General features: G+C 48.9%; 1 protein-coding gene across 1 annotated transcript; it reads right to left on the bottom strand.

Annotated features, from left to right (window-relative positions):
- Positions 1 to 455: 455 nt before the first annotated feature.
- AQP10 (aquaporin 10) lies at positions 456 to 19,153 on the bottom strand. The gene is made up of 6 exons (XM_079958369.1): positions 18,828 to 19,153; positions 10,567 to 10,693; positions 5,817 to 5,954; positions 4,851 to 4,969; positions 3,734 to 3,951; positions 456 to 2,022 (listed from the first exon to the last, which is right to left on the bottom strand). The coding sequence occupies exons 1-6, from the start codon at positions 18,930 to 18,932 to the stop codon at positions 1,746 to 1,748; spliced, it is 984 nt and encodes a 327-aa protein (XP_079814495.1). The 5' UTR covers positions 18,933 to 19,153; the 3' UTR covers positions 456 to 1,745.
- Positions 19,154 to 20,481: the final 1,328 nt, after the last annotated feature.

Here is a 20,481-nt window from a genome sequence, read left to right as displayed (position 1 = left end):
CCAGATTAAGCCTTGGAATCCCTTTTGGGATGTGGTTCTAAAAGATGCAGTTTAACAACCACAGAGCACCTCTGAGCATATACAGAGTGCGGCGCCTGAGAGAGCCAAAACCTGACGGGGGTGGAGAGAATTAAGACGCCTTTTGTGTCACAGCAGAGTTGGGAAATTTGTGGCCGTCCAGGAGCTGTTGGACTCCAAATCCTACCAGCCCCAGGCAGTGTGGCCCAATGGTCAGGGATGATGGGAGTTGGAGCTCAGGAACAGATTCTTCTGCTGTCCTAGAACAATCCTGTCCCAACCAACCAGGGATCACATATTAAATGTACCCACAGAGGTAAAAAGCAGGGCTGGGGATCCAGTGGTCAGGGAAGGTAGGAGCTGGAGTTCAACGATGTACAGGGTGGGGCCAAGTTTCCCACCTCTGTGTTAGAGGGCTTTTCCCAGCACCCTACGTATTTTAGAAACCATTTTTCATTTTATTTCATCCTTTCATCTCGTTACAGCGATCGATAAAAAGCATTTAAACAATTCATCCATCAGAACAGCAGCAAGAAAACATCGAATAAAATTAACAGAACACACACACACACACACACACACAGAACACAAGTCATCATAGCAGCATTAGGTCAAATAAGTTGCATTGTGCCAAGGCAAACCATTGCTCCATGTAACTCACTATTGTCTAGCCTCAGGAATGGGGGGAACCTGCGCACCTCCGGACGCTACTGGACTACAACTCACATCATCCCTGACCATTGGCCCTATTGGCTACGGCTGATGGGAATAGGAGGAAGGCAGCAACTTCCTCTTGGTCTATGGTGATTGGCAGCCTTCCCCAGCCAATGGTGGCTGGTGCTCATTGGGGCTAGTGGGGTGGAAGGCAGGGAGCCTGACAGCAGGTGGCGCCAGAGGCAATGAGTGGCTAAGTCAACTCATTCTAGTTTCATCCCCATCCTCCTTCCTGTCGTGTTACGCAACGGTAACGCTGTGTATTAAGGCCATATTCACAAAACACATTTAAAGCGCTACAATACCACTTAAAACAGTCATGGCTTCCCTCCAAATAATTACGGGAGCTGTAGTTTGCTCTGGTTGCTGAGCATTGTTCGGAGACTCCCCTCATGGAGCTACAATTCCCAGAGTTCACTGCAAAGATGGATGAATTGCTGAACCACTCTGTCAAGTGTTGCTCTGGGAAGGGAATAGAACTACAGTTCCCAGAATTCTTTAGGGTGAAACCACGACAGCCCCTGCCCTGTAGGATAGAGCCTTCCTCCCCCAATACAATAAAAAGAGTCGGCACTGAACAAATACTTCAAGAGTGGTCGTTCCGCAGTGGTGCCACCACAAAAAAGGCCCCGTCTCTGGTTGCTGCCATTGTATAATCCCCAAAGGTGGGAGTCATTCTGCGCACGACCTCAGGTGATGATTTTAGCAAGCGATAAAGTTCATCTATGGTAAGGTTACCAGGTTTTTTTTTTTTCCAATGAATCCAGGGATTCAGTGGATTTTGTATGGGGACTCATTTGTAAATCCGGTGACTCTCCCCAGGAAACAGGGATGTCTGGTAACCTTAATCTATGGGGGAAAGCGGTCCTTTGTCATTCCAAAACATCGCTCTTTTGTGTGGAATTCACACACCCAGAGACCTACATCAGTCATGAAACCAACAGCAACAACTCCATCCAATATATAAAAACGAAAGGATTAAGTCTCTCGCCTCTTCTGGCGACTGTCCCATTTTAAAAGGAACTTGAAGTTTCCAATTTGTTATGGCCCCCATCCGGGGTGTTGCCTGTGCTCCCGCCTGTCCAATCCTCTGCGTATTTATTCACGGCATAAATCGAGATCTCCGTATCCTTTTCCGTCCCTGGGTGATGCTTCTTGGTGGTCAAGGTCTCTTCCTCGTCCTGGGACGGCAGGTGGTGAAACTCCACCCCGAGCTCATACAGAGCCGTCCCAATGGTGGCCCCCACCATCGGAGCCACGACCGGAACCCAGCACCAGTAGTTTCCAGCACTGGAAAGATAAAGCAGAATTGGGACTGGTGGCAGAGATAGAGCCTGGAGCCATGTGGAGACAATTTGGAAAGGAGGTGAGCGTATCAGAGAATCATAGAATTGCAGAGTTGGAAGGGACCCTGCAGGTCAGTCCAACCCCCTGAAATGCTGGATTTATTTTTTTATTCTTTTGCCCAAGGTGGGTTTCGAACCCACAACCCTGAGATTCAGAGCCTAAAGCTCTACCGACTGAGCTATCCCAGCAGTGGCTTTCTATGGAAACCTCCCTACAGGGGGCATGGCTGTGGACCCTCCAAATTGACCATTGCTCTGCCCTGCTCAGGGACACGGGTGGCGCTGTGGGTTAAACCACAGAGCCTAGGACTTGCCGATCAGAAGGTCGGCGGTTCGAATCCCCGCGACGGGGTGAGCTCCCGTTGCTCGGTCCCTGCTCCTGCCAACCTAGCAGTTCGAAAGCACGTCAAAGTGCAAGTAGATAAATAGGTACCGCTCCGGCGGGAAGGTAAACAGCGATTCCGTGCGCTGCTCTGGTTCGCCAGAAGTGGCTTGGTCATGCTGGCCACATGACCCGGAAGCTGTACGCCGGCTCCCTCGGCCAATAAAGCGAGATGAACGCCGCAACCCTAGAGTCGGTCACAACTGGACCTAATGGTCAGGGGTCCCTTTACCTTTACCTGCCCTGCTCATCAGCACAAAGAGACCTTGTATGTTGTCAGGTGGCAGATGATCCAACCCCCAAGATGGAAAAGTCCCTACCAACTGCTTCTTATTCAATATTCACAGAGAGGGGCTTGGAAAGGCAGCCTCTTGGAATAATGGTGTTGACCTGAGTGAGTCTCCACCCCCTCCCTCTCTCCCATCACGCATCACCACTACAGGTGCTGAAAAGTGCCCTCTGCCTTTGAGCTCTTTGCTCTCCTACTTTCAAGGCTCGCCAGGTTCTAGGAGAAGGTTAGTGTCAGGTGTGCCTGCAGGAGCCAGGCCCTGTGACCAATAGGACTTTGCAGGACAGGGGCCTTCCTAAGTTTGTTCTGAAAAGGCAAGGCGCGGCCGCACAGGTGAGGTCAATTGGTAACTCACATCACCTGGTGGCAACAGCCAGGAAGGGATATAGGGTCAGCATTTCCCTTTGCCACAGCAACACGCTCCCTGCTTGGCTGCGTTTGGCTCCATGACTCCTCACTTCTTGATCCTCGGACCCCTGACTTTGTGACTCCTTGCTTCCTGACCCTTGGACCCTTGACTTCTGTACTCCTTGCTTCTTGATCCTCGGACCCCTGACTTGTAACTCCTTGCTTCCTGACCCCCGGACCCTTGGCTTCCTGACTCCTGGCTTCTGGACTCCCATTCCTGCTCCCACCCCGCCATCTTGCCCCCGGTCCTGACGTCCCCTGCCGGGACTTCGATTGCCCATGAACCAGACCATGACAGTGGGTCTGGAATGCTTTCTAAAGACACTGTGTCCGTCAGCTATCGCCCCTCTGGTGCTTCTTCTTCCTCCTCCTCCTCTCCCATTATTTCCCAGCTTTCCCCCTCATCCGCCTCTGAGCTGTGACCTTCCTCAACCCCCTGTAGCAGTTCTGAACTATCGCCTTCTTCTCTGGAAAGGTCAGGCTGGGGAGAAGGTCTCCACCATTCCCCCTTTCCCCAGTCCCTGACACACGGACACATGCAACTGGGCGCCACTTCCTCGCCCCTCGCGTACCCACCTGAACACCTGGGGCCCCCATCCGGCCAGGTAGGTGAAGAGTCGTGGGCCCAGGTCCCGGGCTGGGTTGATGGCGCACATACAGTTGGCTCCCATTGCCAGGCTGAGAGCGGTGACCAGCAAGCCCACCGCGATGGGCTCCAGTCCATGTGGGACGCGCCTGTTGCGGGAATCGATAATGGCCAGGATGCTCAATATCAGCACCCCGGTGCCCAGGACCTGATGAGGGGAAGAGGGTGGGGGGGAGGACAGGACATCAGCCAAAGCACAGGGGCATCGGAAACCACCAGAGACCAGCCTATTTGTTTATCCAGGCACCGGAGACTCAGCACCAGCCTGAGAAGGGCCTTCTCGGAAGTGTCCCCCTCCCTGTGGAACGCCCTCCCACCAGATGTCAAAGAAATAAACAACTATCTGACTTTTAGAAGACATCTAAAGACAGCCCTGTTTAGGGAAGCTTTTAATGTTTGATGCATTACTGTATTTTAATATTTTGCTATAAGCTGCTCAGAGTGGCTGGGGAAACCCAGGCAGATGGGTGGGGTATAAATAATAAATTATTATTATTATTATTATTATTATTATTATTATTACAGTGGTACCTCAGGTTAAGAACTTAATTCATTCCGGAGGTCCGTTCTTAACCTGAAATGGTTCTTAACCTGAGGTACCACTTTAGCTAATGGGGCCTCCCGCTGCCACAGGGCGATTTCTGTTCTCATCCTGAAGCAAAGTTCTTAGCCCAAGGTACTATTTCTGGGTTAGTGGAGTCTGTAACCTGAAGCGTCTGTAACCTGAGGTACGACTGTCAATCTTTTTTAGAAAGGGGTAAGAAAGCGTCTGTAACCTGAAGCGTCTGTAACCCAAGGTACCACTGTATTATTATTATTATTATTATTATTATTATTATTATTATTATTATTATTACTTCACACCTGGAGGTGCCAGGATTGAATCTGTTACCTTCTGCATGCAACCTTCTGGTGCTCTAACCACTGAGCCACGGCAAATGAATGGAGCAGCGGCAGAGCAATTGGACATATGGGACACATCGCCCCGAGCAAAGCATGCCTCCATCTCCGGGCAGCACTGGGAGTTCTACGGACGGCTGGCCCTACCTGGTCGAAGAAGCCGTTGCCAAGCGACAGGTAGGGAGCTGGGTAGGTGGCAAAGATGGAGGCAGTTTCATGGGGTCCGGTGACTGCAAGAGTCCCGTTGCTGTAGCTGTGGATGGCATCTGTGGAGAGAAAAGCCAGGGGCTGTGAGGCTTAGCTTTATAGGAAGGAAAGCCGAAGACGAAAAGGAGAACAGCAGCCCTGCTCCGTCAGTCCAGCTGAGAAACCACCTCCATGTGATTCCTGCCCAGTTTACATTCCCAGCTGGTCATTATAAGGACTACCATGTAACTTCGGCATCTGATTCCACTGCATTTTTGTTCATCCTCTCCCCTCCTCATCCCTTTTTCCTTTTGTGCTGTGTCTCGTTAGATTGAAAGCCTGCAGGCAGGGATTTTTTCCCCCTACGTGTCATCGTTCTTACGCAGGGGTCGGCAAACTTTTTCAGCAGGGGGCCGGTCCACTGTCCCTCAGACCTTGTGGGGGGCCGGACTATATTGGGGGGGGGGGATATGAACAAATTCCTATGCCCTACAAATAACCCAGAGATGCATTTTAAATAAAAGGACACATTCTACTCATGTAAAAACATGCTGATTCCTGGACTGCCTGCAGGCCGGATTTAGAAGGCGATTGGGCCAGATCTGGCCCCCATGCTCCTACGGCAGAAGCGTTTTAAGTAAATGAATAAATATGCAGTGAGCCTCACCGCTTGCCATTTCATACCCTACGGCTGCCAAGGAATGCTTTCGGGCGTCAATAGCAAACTTCCCAGCGCGATTATGGCTTTTCTAGTATATCTGGTATATCTTTAACCCAAAGATTGGCTTTTACATCAGCAGAAGATGAGCTGGGCAGAGTCAATGAATACAGACTCGCCGAGGCAGGGGAATGTGTAATATGCCGCAGTTTGGCAAGAAACGCACCTCTTATTTTCCCCATTGTGAAAACTCTGGGGGATAACGTTACCGTAATAAAGCATGTAGACAGCGCCTGCGCCCAAAAAGGCTCCCATAGTCTGAATGACAGAGAAGATGGGCAGTTTCCACCAGGGGCATTGGCCAAGCAGACACATGGTGAGCGTAAAGGCTGGATTTAAGTGCCCTCCTGTAAGACAGAGAGAGAGAGAATCGTAGAATTGTAGAATCATAGAGTTGGAAGAGTCCATGTGGGACATCTAGTCCACCCCCCCTGCGATGCAAGAATCTTTTTAGCCCAATGTGGGGCTCAAACACACAATCCTGAGGTCAAGAGTCTCATGCCCTACCGACCCCCATGTTTGAAATCCTGTTCCGTATGTTCTCTCGCTTCTGAAATTGCACTAGGCTTTGCACATGCCCTTTGCAGCAGTGAGGACTACGAACTTAGGCTGCACATACCCACCATACTGTATATTTAAAGCAAATTATTCCCCCTAAAGGGACGTGCGTGGCGCTGTGGGTTAAATCACAGAATCTAGGGCTTGCCGATCAGAAGGTCGGTGGTTCGAATCCCCGTGACGGGGTGAGCTCCCGTTGCTTTGTCCGTGCTCCTGCCAACCTAGCAGTTCGAAAGCATGAAGTGCAAGTAGATAAATAGGTACTGCTCCAGCGGGAAGAGAAATGGCGTTTCTGTGTGCTGCTCTGGTACGCCAGAAGCGGCTTAGTCATGCTGGCCACATGACCCGGAAGCTGTACGCCGGCTCCCTCGGCCAATAAAGTGAGATGAGCGCTGCAACCCCAGAGTCGGCCACGACTGGACCTAATGGTCAGGGGTCCCTTTATCTTTTACCTTTTTATTCCCCCAAAAGAATCCTGGGAACCACAGTTTGTTCAGGGCGCTGTGAATTGTAGCTCTGTGAGGGGTAAACACCTCTCCGCTTGTGAGAGTTCACTCATTTCATTATAGCTTGTTGTTGTTATTTCGTTATAGCTTGTTGTTGTTTAGTCGTTTAGTCATGTCCGACTCTTCGTGACCCCATGGACCAGAGCACGCCAGGCACTCCTGTCTTCCACTGCCTCCCGCAGTTTGGTCAAAATCATGTTAGTAGCTTCCAATACGGCAGTAAGGACTAAAAGCTTGCACGTTTAAGAGCAGTCATTGGCAAACTCAGCCCTCCAGATGTTTTGGGACTACAACTCCCATGACCCCTAGCTAACAGGACCAGTGGTCAGGGATGATGGGAGTTGTAGTCCCAAAACATCTGGCAGGCCAAGTTTGCCTGTGCCTGTTTAAGAGCAAGCAAATAAGGTAGGAAGCAAACCGTTAGGATCAGGAAGGTGGAGTCTGTATGAAAAGCAGCGCTCCGTGCCTCAGATTTCACCAGGCATAGCTTATGTATTGAGAAGTCTGCATTTGCAAACAATATGGACTGGAAACTTGATTCAAACAAACAACCAAACAAAAAATTATTTCCAGGTCCCAGCCTGAAAACCCTGGAGAGACGATGCTGGTCAGTATAGATCAGAGGTCAGCAAACTTTTTCAGAAAAAGGCCGGTCCACTGTCCCTTAGACCTTGTGGGGAGCCGAACTATATTTTTGGGGGGAGAAATGAACAAATTCCTATGCCCCACAAATAACCCAGAGATGCATTTTAAATAAAAGGACACATTCTACTCATGTAAAAACACGCTGATTCCCGGACTGTCCGTGGGCCGGATTTAGAAGGTGATTGCCTGGATCTCGCCCCTGGGCCTTAGTTTGCCTACCCATGCTATAGATAATGCTACACTCACCTCTTCTTCTGAGTAGTGGCACAAATCAGCCCCAGGCAGAGAGAGCTAAGCATGTCAAAAGCTAGTGCCCATTGGAGACTGATAGGGTGGAAGGCGGGGAGCCTAACAGCAGGTGGCGCCAGAGCCAATGACAGGCAGGGCCAGCTAATTCTAGATTTGCCCCATCCTCCTCCTCCCTTCTGAGTTCTACAAGGGGCAAAACTGAGACTAAGGAAGAGCAAGAGGAGGGAGCTGGCAGGCAGGGGCACTCCCTGAACCAATTGCAAGTCCCTACCAGGACTTGATGGAAACAGCCCTTTGAAACCCAAGCGTTTGTTCCCTGCCCCAGAGCCTCAGCAGGTACACTGCCACTGGCCATGGAGGCTCCATTGAGCTATTGGGGTTAATAGTAACTGCTGGTAGCTGGTCATAAGGTGGCTGAGTCATAGCTCCGGGAGCTAAGGTTGGCAGAGATAACAGGGACCAGAGGCGATAAGGAGCTTGCAGTCAACAGAAGGCAATCTCCGGAGAATAAATCTTTGGCGAGCACCTCCACGTGGCTTCCCCAGGTCTGGAAAGTGGGGTCTTTTCAGAGGAAGGACCGGGGAAGCAGGAGCGGCGCAATCCCCAGCAAACATCCCCATAAGTGACAGAGAAGAAATCTGATGCGGGTCTTAAACAACTTCATGTGCATTTTCTGAAACAATGCACAAAACTGGGACGCAGCCATCCTCTGAAGTTTGTGCTTCCCACATTTTGCAATGCAGCCAAGCCGCGTGCACAAAAACACATACACAGGGGTAAGGTAACGGTAAAGGGAACCCAGACCATTAGGTCCAGTCATGGCCAACTCTGGGGTTGCAGCGCTCATCTCGCTTTATTGGCCGAGGGAGGCAGCGTACAGCTTCCGGGTCATGTGGCCAGCAAGACTAAGCCTCTTTTGGCGAACCAGAGCAGCGCATGGAAACGCCGTTTACCTTCCCGCCGGAGCGGTACCTATTTATCTACTTGCACTTTGACGTTCTTTCGAACTGCTAGGTTGGCAGGAGCAGGGACCAAGAAACGGGAGCTCACCCCGTCACGGGGATTCGAACTGCTGACCTTCTGATCGGCAAGCCCTAGGCTCTGTGGTTTAACCCACAGCGCCACCCGCGTCCCGTATACACATGGGTAAAACGTGCATAAAACTGCATATAATAGCACGTTAGGGAAGGTGGCTCTGCAAAGATGTCTCTGTTAATATGAAAGGCTCCAAAAGATAAAAAGAAGAAGATGACTTTGACAATATACAGTGTTGCTTTAATTTCTTACGTGAATAAATCTAGCCGAACTATAACTCCTCCATCAGCCCATGGTACTTTCCGGAGGGACTCTTTAAAGTTGATACGCTTGACTTTCCATTGTTGATTATTGCAACAGTTGCATTGTGAATCTGCTTATTGTTTGTTACTATGGACACACCCTCCAAATGTCTCTGTTTTCCAGGGATGTCCCTGATTTAGAGAAGCCATTTTGATTTGATCCTGGAATGTCCCACTTTTCCTTAGGATGTCCCTATTTTCACTGGAGAAATGTTGGAGGGTATGGAGTTACCCGACCCCCGAGTCGTCTGAAGGCAATCCTGTATAGGGAATATTTTTTATGTTTAATGTTTTATTATGTTCTTATACATGTTGGAAGCTGCCCAGAGTGGCTGAGGCAGACCAGTAGGGTGTGTATAAATAGTAAAATTATCATTGTGGAATGGGACATCCCTATTTTCATCAGAGAAGTACTGGAGGATGCTTGCATATTTTGAAAACCTTTGAATAAAAATATTTATCCATATTGAAAAAGATGTCTCTGTCAGGCAAAATCATATACAAAATTCATATACAAAATTCAGAGACAGGCAGAGAAGTATGGTCATGTCTTGGCTACGGTATTGTTTCAGAAAATGCCACCAAAGTAGGTTTTACACTTGTGATCTTTTTAACCCACGCAGTTTCAAGCCTAAATTTTGTTCCAACACTAAGAAATAGCAACTTGCATATTCAAAAACAAAACAGATAGAAAGCCGCTATGATCAGGAAGCTGTAGCCTGAGTTCAACAATGTATTCTGCACCTCAGATTCTAGGTTTGATGAGACCCTAATCTACTGAAGGCAATGGGTCCTTTATATGTCCAGCTGTCCTTTGTCAACAACAAATTGTCGCTGTTTTTTGTGCTGAAAATATGCTATATGGTAATTTATGGACCTCCTAGGTATCTAAAGCCATTGGCCACTGTTGCTGTATGTAGGTTTTATTTTATTTCTTTTTCTATCCTATATTCTGGAAATGTACATCCAGTTGTTTTTTTCCTTTAATTTTTTTGGGGGGCCCCCAAGACAGTGGGGCCCTAAGCTATACCTTGTTTAGCTTATACGTAAATCCAGCACTGCTCAGATTTCACCAGGCTTAATTGTGCCCTGGCCTTTGCAAAACAAAATAAACTATAACATTTGCTGCTGCTGCTGCCTTTTTAAAAAGGATTTATAAGGAGATAGTGGGGACATTTTACCCATGTGTATACGGGATGCGGGTGGCGCTGTGAGTTAAACCACAGAGCCTAGGACTTGCCGATCAGAAGGTCAGCGGTTTGAATCCCTGCGACGGGGTGAGCTCCCGTTGCTCGGTCCCAGCTCCTGCCAACCTAGCAGTTCCAAAGCACGTCAAAGTGCAAGTAGATAAATAGGCACCACTCCGGCGGGAAGGTAAACGGCGTTTCCGTGCGCTGCTCTGGTTTGCCAGAAGCAGCTTAGTCATGCTGGCCACATGACCCGGAAGCTGTACTCCGGCTCCCTCGGCTAATAAAGCGAGATGAGGGCTGCAACCCCAGAGTCGGTCACGACTGGACCTAATGGTCAGGGGTCCCTTTACCTTTTTATAAGGAGATAAACGCTGCAGCTCTCCCCCACAATTGCCCCAAATTTTGAGTGAGGCCTGGACGAAGTGCCTGCCCCATCCCTGGGGCTCGTGCACTAGAGAACCTCCCCTTTCTCACCGGAAACTCCTCCTGAAACGTGGATGGCAACCATCACCGCAATTCCGCTTGCCAGGGCTGAACTGAAATAGCCACCCTTCGTCCCTTCGCTGGTGGTGGCCTGCGCAGATGCGCTCAGAGTAATCACCTGGGAAAGAAAGAGAGAGAGGAAAATGAGGGGAAAGACCTTTGGGAGAATCTTTGTCCTGGGTCAGCACTCCTGCATTATGCCCATGTTGTCCCTCCCAGGTGTTGATGGGAACCCTGTTTGTCCTAGTGCCAATCACCTTTCATTTTCTGATGGTCATGGGGTGGAAGCGATGGGCTATGTTTTATCATATGTGGTGGGAATGTAAAAAGCTGAAAAACATCTGGGAAATGATATATAATGAGATAAAAAAATGTTGAAATATACATTTATTAAGAACCCAGAAGCATTTTTATTGGGAATTGTAGGAGACGATTTAAAATGAAACGATTATAAGCAGTTTTTATATGCAATAACAGCAGTAAGAATTATATTGGCACAAAAATGGAAGCAAGAAGAATTACCGATGAAAGAAGACTGGAGGATGAAATTGATGGACTATGCAGAACTAGATAAACTAACAGGAAGAATTCAAAACCGGCGGGACCAGAGATTCACAGAAGATTGATGTAAATTTACAGACTATTTGAAAAGTAATTGTGATGACCAAATTACATTTGTAGGTTTGCAAGAAGTTTTGTGAGGTGAATGATTTGAATTATTGCATAATTGGATAATAAGGAAGATAGTTAGGATAATTAAAGGCAATATGAACTTAAGAAATGCAGAAGAAATGATAAAAATGGGGGATCATCAGAGGGGCTGAAGGAAGTCCAAAAAGATTGTATAAGATGTGAAATTTTGTGACATGTATGACAATTAATATGTTCAAAAATTAATAAAAATTATTATTAAAAAAGGAAGCGATGGGCTATGGCAGTGATGGCGAACCTTTTAGAGCCCTAAACCCACTTATTTATCACCAAGTGCCAACATGGCAATTTAACCTGTATATCTCATTTTCCCCCCGTGTGTTTCACGTTTCTTCTTCATGACTGCTGTTGTAATAAATAATCCTTCATAAAAGCTATTGCATTACGTTCTTCATTAAATTATCTTTCCATCGGTATATAATTTTATGGCATAACTCAGTGCTTTTTTTCTTAAAAAAATGTTTAGGGGTACTCTCGTTTTGGCTCAAGAAAATCACCACCCGGGAAAAATAAATACAGTGAATTTCTTCTCCCATTAAATTCACAAAATGTTTTGGGGTATGCGTCCCCCTGTGTCCCCACAGGGGGGAAAAAGCACAGGTACTATCCAAAACAAAGTGGTGTTAATGAGCCATCAAACCTCGGAAATACATTTTTTTCCAGAAGGTTCCACAATTTTGGCCACTAGCGTACACTGGAGGGCTGTACTAAGAGCCTCCCTCTCCCAATTTTTAATATGAGATAATAATGATTGTCTGCGTGTGCACATAAAAATATAAATAAATAAACCTATTCAGATGGGCAGGGTATTTATTATTATTATTATTATTAGGACACGGGTGACGCTGTGGGTTAAACCACAGAGCCTGGGCTTGCCGGTCAGAAGGTCGGCGGTTCGAATTCCCACGACAGGGTGAGCTCCCGTTGCTCGGTCCCTGTTCCTGCCCACCTAGCAGTTCGAAAGCACGTCAAATACAAGTAGATAAATAGTTACTGCTCCAGCGTTTCTGTGCACTGCTCTGGTTTGCCAGAAGCGACTTAGTCATGCTGGCCACATGACCCGGAAGCTGTACGCCGGCTCCCTTGGCCAGTAAAGCAAGATGAGCACCGCAACCCCAGAGTCAGTCACAACTGGACCTAACGGTCAGGGGTCCCTTCCTTTGTTATTATTATTATTTTGCCATTTCTTTGGCTGCTGTTTGATTGCACGGAATGAATTTCTCTTGTTGGCTTCCGCAAGAAAGCCCAGCGAACATGTAAACCGTTTCTTAGGTTGCTTACTGACCTGGGAGTTAAGCCCTGCTGAACTCAAGGCGACTTACTCCCGAGTAGGAAAAACAGACTGGCGGGAGGCCCTGGTGCATCAAAAGTCTGCTCAGCCTCTCACTCGCTTGCTCACCAGGCCGTAGTGCCACCCCGGCACGGAAGCTACGGCTCTGCTGGGGCGATGGCGCACGTGCCCACAGAGAGGGCTCTGAGTTCTGGGCTATGGGGTCCTGGATTTTGGTTGCCAGCTGGCAAAGTGATAAGAATGTACCTAGAGAGAGGAGCGTTGGAAGTTGCACTCTACGAAGCCGGTAATAAATGATAATAATGTTATTATTTATATGCCACCCATCTGACCGGGTCAGCCCAGCCAATCTGGGCTTCTCCCAACAAAACACACTAAAACATCAACCATTAAAATCTTCTCTGAACAGCGCTGCCTTCCGATGTCTTCCAAACATCAAACTGTTGTTTCATCAGGACTAGGGAGTCCCCTGTCTCCCAGAAATCATACTTCCTGTCTTGTCAGGATTCAACCTCAATCCATTGACTGCCACCCATCCTCCAGCTGTCACTGTCATCCCATTGGAACAGCGGTCATGGGGGAAGGATGGGGCAGGATTTGGTATTTCAAGTCAAATTGATCCCATCAGAATGCTCCGAAACGGTATAGGAACTGGTATCTTTCAAAATCCCAGACAAACCACTGCTACAAAATTAAAGCTTTCAAAATGCACCTATTAGGAGAAGCCGTGCAAAAAAATGAATCTGAGGAGTGCAGTCGCTGACAAGGAAGTTAAAGGTAAAGGTGAAGGTGAAGGAACCCCTGACTGTTAAGTCCAGCTGCGGACGACTCTGGGGTTGCGGCACTCATCTCGCTTTACTGGCCGAGGGAGCTGACATTGTCCGCAGACAGCTTCCGGGTCATGTGGCCAGCATAACAAAGCTGCTTCTGGCAAACCAGAGCAGCACACGGAAACGCCGTTTACCTTCCCGCCGGAGCAGTACCTATTTATCTACTTGCGCTTTGACATGCTTTTGAACTGCTAGGTTGGCAGGAGCTGGGACCAAGCAACAGGAGCTCACCCCGTTGCGGGGATTCGAACCGCCAACCTTCTGATCGGCAAGCCCTAGGCTCTGTGGTTTAGACCACAGCACCACCCGCATTGTTACACACCAGCAAAATCAGGGGGGGATTACTTCTGAGTAAAGAGCATGGGGTGGAGAGGCTTAGCGATGAGCCTATTAATTATTATTATTATTATTATTACTACTACTACTACTACTACTATTTCAAATGAGGAGAGGAGAGCCCAGGTTATCTCCCTGAAGCACATTCCAAGCAAGGGAACCTGAACTCCATAACTATTTTTTGCATTCCAGAAGAGGTGGAAAACAAGCCTTTTGGACCCTGAACTTTGCCCCTCTGGCTCGCCCGCTCCAGGGTCAGGTGCAATGCAATTAAGCGCCCATTGCCCATGAAGGCAGGTCCAGCGTTAACGGCAAGACATCAAAGCGTGACAGGTAGCCAGACAGGAACCCCATTCCTAAAAGCATGTCTTCAGAGACAGAACTCAGATCCAGATGTTGCAAACAGCCAACCTGCAGCGGCGTGCGGCAGCAAGAGCATTAATATCACCCAGGGCAACCGATGAACTCCTTTTTTAATAATCTTTATTAATTTAAATTACACACTTATACATAGAATTTACAATCTCATACTACGAAAAGAAAATTAAAGAAAAAACAATTAAGAAACAAGAAAAGAAGAAAATACAGGGGGAAAAGAAGAAAAAGCAAATTTACGTACATAAAAAAACACCTTAATCTTCCTAATTAATACTTAATTAAACTGATGAACTCCTATTGTTTCCTGGGTGATAATAAGGTCTTCAAGTTTTCTTTTTATTTGGTGATGGATTAGCAGGGAGGAAGTCGGAGAATCCGCTGGGCTGTGGTTTTGGATTCTGTTTCGGGAGCTGGTTGTGTGTGTGTGTTGTCATGGTGGACTCCTGTATTTAAATCATTTACACTCCCACCAAAGGCCAACCTGTGCTTGAGTTCTAGGAGGTCAGGTTTCAGGTAGGAAAGATGGGAAGGTGCGATAGGGAGCTGACATGCCGCCACTGACTAGTCATCTTGACACCGATACTAGGGAAGATCCCAGAACGGATAATTAAACAGATAATTGGTCGGTGAGCAATCAGGAAAGGATGCCGGGAGCATGGGTTTCTCAAAAACAAGTCACGACACATGAATCTCGTTTCTGTTATTGATAATTACAGGTTTCGTGGATCATAGGAATACTGTGGACATAAGCGTACCTTGATTTCAGTTAGGATTTTGACAAAGTCCCCCATAATATTTTTGCAGAGAAGCTGGCAAAATGTGAACTGGACGAGATAACTGCAAGATGGATTTGTAGCTGGTTGACTGACAGAACCCAAAGACTGCTCACGAATGGTTCTCCATCATCCTGGGGAAAAGTGACAATGGCGGCATGCCACAGGGGTCTGTCCTGGGCCCTTTGTCTGATGTCTTTATAAACATCTTGGACGAAGGCACTGAGGGGATGCTCATCAGCTAAGCAGATGGTACCAAACTGGGAGGGGTAGCCAATGTCACAGAATCGGGTTTCGATGTGGCCTTGACAGATTGGAGAACTGGTCTCAAGCTAACAAAATGGATTTCAATAGCGACAAATGTTCAGATTCTGCACTTAGGAAGGAAGAACCAGCTGCACAAATATAAGATGGCGGACACCTGGCTTGCCAGTAGTAGTAGTAGTAGTAATAATAATAATAATAATAATAATAATAATAATAATAATAATTTATTATTTATACCCCACACATCTGGCTGACTTTCCCCAGCCACTCTGGGCGGCTCCCATTCGAGTGTTAAAAACAATAAACAATAAAGCATTAAATATTAAAAACTTCCCTAAACAGGGCTGCCTTCAGATGTCTTTTAAAGATAAGATAGCTGCTTATTTCCTTGACATCTGATGGGAGGGTGTTCCACAGGGTGGGTGCCACTACCGAGAAGGCCCTCTGCCTGGTTCCCTTTAACTTGGCTTCTCGCAGGGAGGGAACCGGCAGAAGGCCCTCAGTGCTGGACCTCAGTGTCCAGGCAGAACGATGGAGGTGGAGATGCTCCTTCAGGTATACAGGACCGAGGCCGTTTAGGGCTTTAAAGTGTTTCCAACACTTTGAATTGTGCTCAGAAACGTACTGGGAGCCAATGCAGATCTTTCAAGACCGGTGTTATGTGGTCCTGGCGGCCAGTCCCAGTCACCAGTCTAGCTGCCGCATTCTGGATTAGTTGTAGTTTCTGGGTCACCTTCAAAGGTAGCCCCACGTAGAGGGCATTGGAGGAGTCCAAGCGGGAGATAACTAGAGCATGCACCACTCTGGCGAGACAGTCCACAGGCAGGTACAAGTGAAAAGGATCTAGGGGTTTTAGTAGTGCACAAGCTGAACATGAGTCAACAGCGTGATGCAGCAGCAAAAAAACCTAATGCTATTCTAGGCTGCATCAACAGAAGTCGAGTGTCCAGATCAAGGGACGTAATAGTCCCACTCTATTCTGCCTTGGTCAGACCTGGAGTCCTGAGTCCAATTCTGGGAGCCACAATTTGAGAAGGAGATTGAGAAGCTGGAAGGTTTGCAGAGGAGGGCAACCAAGATGATCAAGGGCCTTATGAGGAACGGTTGAGGGAGTTGGATATGTTTAGCCTGGTAGAGACTGAGAAGCGATATGATAATAGCCATCTTTCGATATCCATAGGACTGTCACATGGAAGATGGAGCAAGCCTGTTTTCTCCTCTTTGGACCTAAACCAATGGCTTCAAGTTACAAGAAATGAGATTGTGAGGTTTGGGAGTTGAGTTGAGTTGAGAGTTGAGGTTTGGGTGTTGAAGAAGGAAGAGGGAGATTTAGGTGTGGGTTGGTAGAGCTGCATTGTGAGAGAGTGAGAGGAATTGTTAGGTGGAGTCAGATAGTTAGTTGGAATAATCAGTTTGGAGTTGTTAGGAACTAAGAATAAGAAACTGCCAAGAAAAATTAACCGTAACCATAAGCTTGTTCCTCCATTTAAAAATAAACTTGATTATTTGTTTATGTTAACAACTGACTGGACTCCGTGTGACCCCGCGAGATACGGGGTGGTGGCAGCGGAAAAAGCAATCGCAGTGGCGGCACAGGGTCTACAGACCGTCAAACGTCCGGGGGCCCTGTGTGTGATCGCCACAGACGTCAGGAGGAACTTTCTGACAGTAAGAGCTGTTCAACCGTGGAGTGGACTTCCTTTAAAGGTGGCAGTGGGCTCTCCTTCCTTGGAGGTTTTTAAACAGAGGTCAGTGTGGGATGCAGGTGGCGCTGTGGGTTAAAGCCTCAGCGCCTAGGGCTTGCCGATCGAAAGGTCGGCGGTTCAAATCCCTGCGGCGGGGTGCGCTCCCGCTGCTCGGTCCCAGCGCCTGCCAACCTAGCAGTTCGAAAGCACCTCCGGGTGCAAGTAGATAAATAGGGACCGCTTACCAGCGGGAAGGTAAACGGCGTTTCCGTGTGCGGCTCTGGCTCTGGCTCTGGCCAGAGCAGCGATGTCACGCTGGCCACGTGACCCGGAAGTGTCTCCGGACAGCGCTGGCCCCTGGCCTCTTAAGTGAGATGGGCGCACAACCCCAGAGTCTGTCAAGACTGGCCCGTACGGGCAGGGGTACCTTTACCTTTTTACCTTTACAGATGGCCATCTGTCAAGTATGACCTAACTGAGATTCCTGTATTGCAGGAACGACTCTCTGGGTCCCTTCGAATTCTTCAATTCTATGGTTCCAGCCCTCATAGCTCTACACAGAAGTCAAACTTAAACAGGAACACAGCAAGCCACCTTCTTCCAAGTGAGACGATTGGGCCCATCGAGATCAGTACAGTCTACACTGGCAGGCAGCAGCCCTCCAGGGTTTTCAGGGTTTGAAACTGGAAAAGCAGGTGTTTTACCACTAAGCAAGCACCAGCCCTTCTCTGCAACATAGGGATCATGTACCAGCTCAGACTAGGGTTACCAGACATCCCCAGATTCACAAATCTGTCCCCGGACAAAATCTATCCCCGGATTTTAATTAATGTCCCCGAATTTATGCCTGGGGACTTCTTGGTGAGGCAACATGGTGGGTGCCATGGCAGCGAGCAGCACCGGAAGTCCCGGCCACGTCAAAGTCCCAGCCAGCCAATCTGCTGGCTGGGGGGGCTATTTAAACCAAGGCGGGAGCCAGAGAGCTTCCTTCTGGCTCGCTTCCTTCAGCAACGCTCGCCCCGAAATCGCACAGAGCCGCCCACAGCAGAGCCCATGGTGCTCTTCTGCTGCGGGCTCTGCGCACCCGAGTTGGGGGGCAGTGAGCGAGGCACTGAGGCGGTGAAGAAGAGGAGGAGAAGCGTAGAAAAGAGCTGTTCTGCACTGCGAGACAGAGAGAGAAGGAGCCTTGTGTGTGTGTTTTAATACGTGTTTTCCCAAGACCAGCGAGTGCCTTTACTCAATCTATTTCTCCCCCCTCAAACCTCTTTTGTGTGTTTGTAGATGGGCCTAGGACTTGCCGATCAGAAGGTCGGCGGTTCAAATCCCCGCAATGGGGTGAGCTCCCGTTGCTCGGTCCCTGCTCCTAACAATCTAGCAGTTTGAAAGCACCTCAAAGTGCAAGTAGATAAATAGGTACCGCTCCGGCGGGAAGGTAAACGGCGTTTCCATGCGCTGCTCTGGTTTGCCAGAAGAGGCTTAGTCATGCTGGCCACATGACCCGGAAGCTGTACGCCGGCTCCCTCGGCCAATAAAGCGAGATGAACCCCAGAGTCGTCCACGAATGGACCTAATGGTCAGGGGTCCCTTTACCTTTACCTTAGATGGGCTTATCTGCCTGCCTTTTGTCCAGGTGCATGCCTGACAACTTTGGGGTTCCCCCCCTAAAAAGGTCAAGAACTCTGGGCAACCCATTTCCTAAAATAATAAAGCATGATTTTTTTAAAAAGTACTTCCTAGATTCCTTGAAAAAAATCTGGTAAGCATAGCTCAGACTTCTTCTTCTAGCTTAGCATTGTTGACACTGACTGGCAGTGGCTCTCCAGGGCTTAATTCAGGGTGGGAGTCCTCTCCCCAGCCCTGACTGGACTGAACCTGGCGCCTTCTGAACGCAAGACAGGTGTCCTACGCCTGAGCTACAGGTGCTTTGCCATCTACGGTACTGTTTCCCCTGCCACAAAACCAGCAAATATTTGCAACTTACGATCAACATGAAGACCCCCAGGAGCTCTGCGAGGCACTGGCGGAGGAGGAGGCTACGTAGACGGAGGCAGGCTTGCGCTTTGGCTAAGAAGCGGGTGTAAATCATCGCCAGCCGGGAGAGAAAGCTTTCCGAAGGCAGATCAGAAATACAGATGTGTGCGTTGCTGCATGGGAGCTGCTCTCGGGCTACCGGTGATAATAACTAATTATTCTCGGAACTCGTTGCTTAAATGCCCGGGGAAGTTATGTAAGAAGGGAGAACGGCAGCGTGCAGGCGAGAAAAAAGGGCATGGATCCCTCCAGCTCCAGCCTCTCCCCAGAGTTGGAATTATGACCCCTGTTGTCAGGAGCAAAAGGCGTGCTTGACCCATATGCCAGTGCTACTGGCACGGTGAGGCCATGCTGGAGTTTTGCATGTGCCCTTGCAATAACATAGAGAGAGAGCCAGCTGGATCAGGCCAGTAGCCGCCCCCCTCCTTGTCCAGCATCCCTGTTCTCGCTAGACAAAAGCCCCAGTGGGAAACCTTCAAGCAGGATCCAAACCCAAAAGCCCTCTCCCCTTCTGTGGTTTCCAGCAACTGGTATTCAGAAGTATCGCTGCCTTGAACTGCGGAGGAAGACCAGTCCAGAATCCGAAGGTTCTGCTAAAAGTCAGTCCGACAGGGCCAAGGCAGGACACGAGGCAGGTACAGTGGTACCTCTGGATGCGAACAGGATCCGTTCCGAAGCCCCATCCAGAGCAGAATGCAACCTGCGCCTGCACGTGCACAGGTCGCAATTCATCGCTTCTGCGCATGCATGTGGCGTCATTTTGAGCATCTGCGCATGTGTGAGCGGCGAATACCGGAAGTAACGTGTTCCGTTACTTCTGGGTTGCCACGGAGCGCAACCCGAAAACCCTCAACCTGAAGCAACTTTAATCCAAGGTATGACTATACAGTGGTACCTCGGGTTACATACGCTTCAGGTTACATACGCTTCAGGTTACAGACTCCACTAACACATAAATAGTGCTTCAGGTTAAGAACTTTGCTTCAGGATGAGAACAGAAATCGTGCTCCGGGGGCACGGCAGCAGCAGGAGGCCCCATTAGCTAAAGTGGTGCTTCAGGTTAAGAACAGTTTCAGATTAAATACGGACCTCTGGAACGAATTAAGTACTTAACCCGAGGTACCACTGTACAGAATCTCAGGCAGGATCTAGCATACAGCAATGTTGCTACCGCAACCTGGGGCAGGGTCCGTCAGCCTTTTATCTTTGTCTGGGTAACGGCCGGTCCTGATCCCCCAGTGACTCACCTCCCTGTTTTGCCCTAAGGCGAGCACTCCTCCTGCGAGTACTCAGGTCTCTCCTTCTCTCAGACCTCAGTCTCTGCAACTCGGGAGATGTCGGTGGGTTACTAGACCCAGGGGCCGCCCCAGCCTCCCCTGACCCAACCAGTAGTGGAGCAGCTGTAAGTGATGGCCCAGCTGAAGGCAACGAGGTAATCCCCACATCTGGAGCCAGGGCAGGCTCAGGCCCCTGACTCAGCCCAGCTGGTGTTTGTTGCAGGGGGACCTGTGCAGAATGGGGCTCTTCAGGATCAGGCCCCAGACTTGGTTCAGATGATGCCTGAGGCAAAGGATCCGGTGAGACTCCTCTGGTTCCGAGCCCGA

Source organism: Podarcis cretensis (assembly GCF_951804945.1).
Source record: "Podarcis cretensis genome assembly, chromosome: 16".
In the NCBI taxonomy this organism is placed as follows: Eukaryota; Metazoa; Chordata; class Lepidosauria; order Squamata; family Lacertidae; genus Podarcis; species Podarcis cretensis.
This window is presented reverse-complemented; position numbering and strand designations above follow the sequence as displayed.

What these genes read in the sequence shown, in the direction of transcription:
- AQP10 (XM_079958369.1), bottom strand. Translation starts at nt 18,932, where the DNA reads ATGATTTACACCCGCTTCTTAGCCAAAGCGCAAGCCTGCCTCCGTCTA. An exon ending in CGTTTCAGGAGGAGTTTCCG is followed by an intron (nt 5,955 to 10,566) that starts GTGAGAAAGGGG and finishes TCTGTCTTACAG; the next exon opens with GAGGGCACTTAAATCCAGCC. An exon ending in TGTCTACATGCTTTATTACG is followed by an intron (nt 4,970 to 5,816) that starts GTAACGTTATCC and finishes TTCTCTCCACAG; the next exon opens with ATGCCATCCACAGCTACAGC.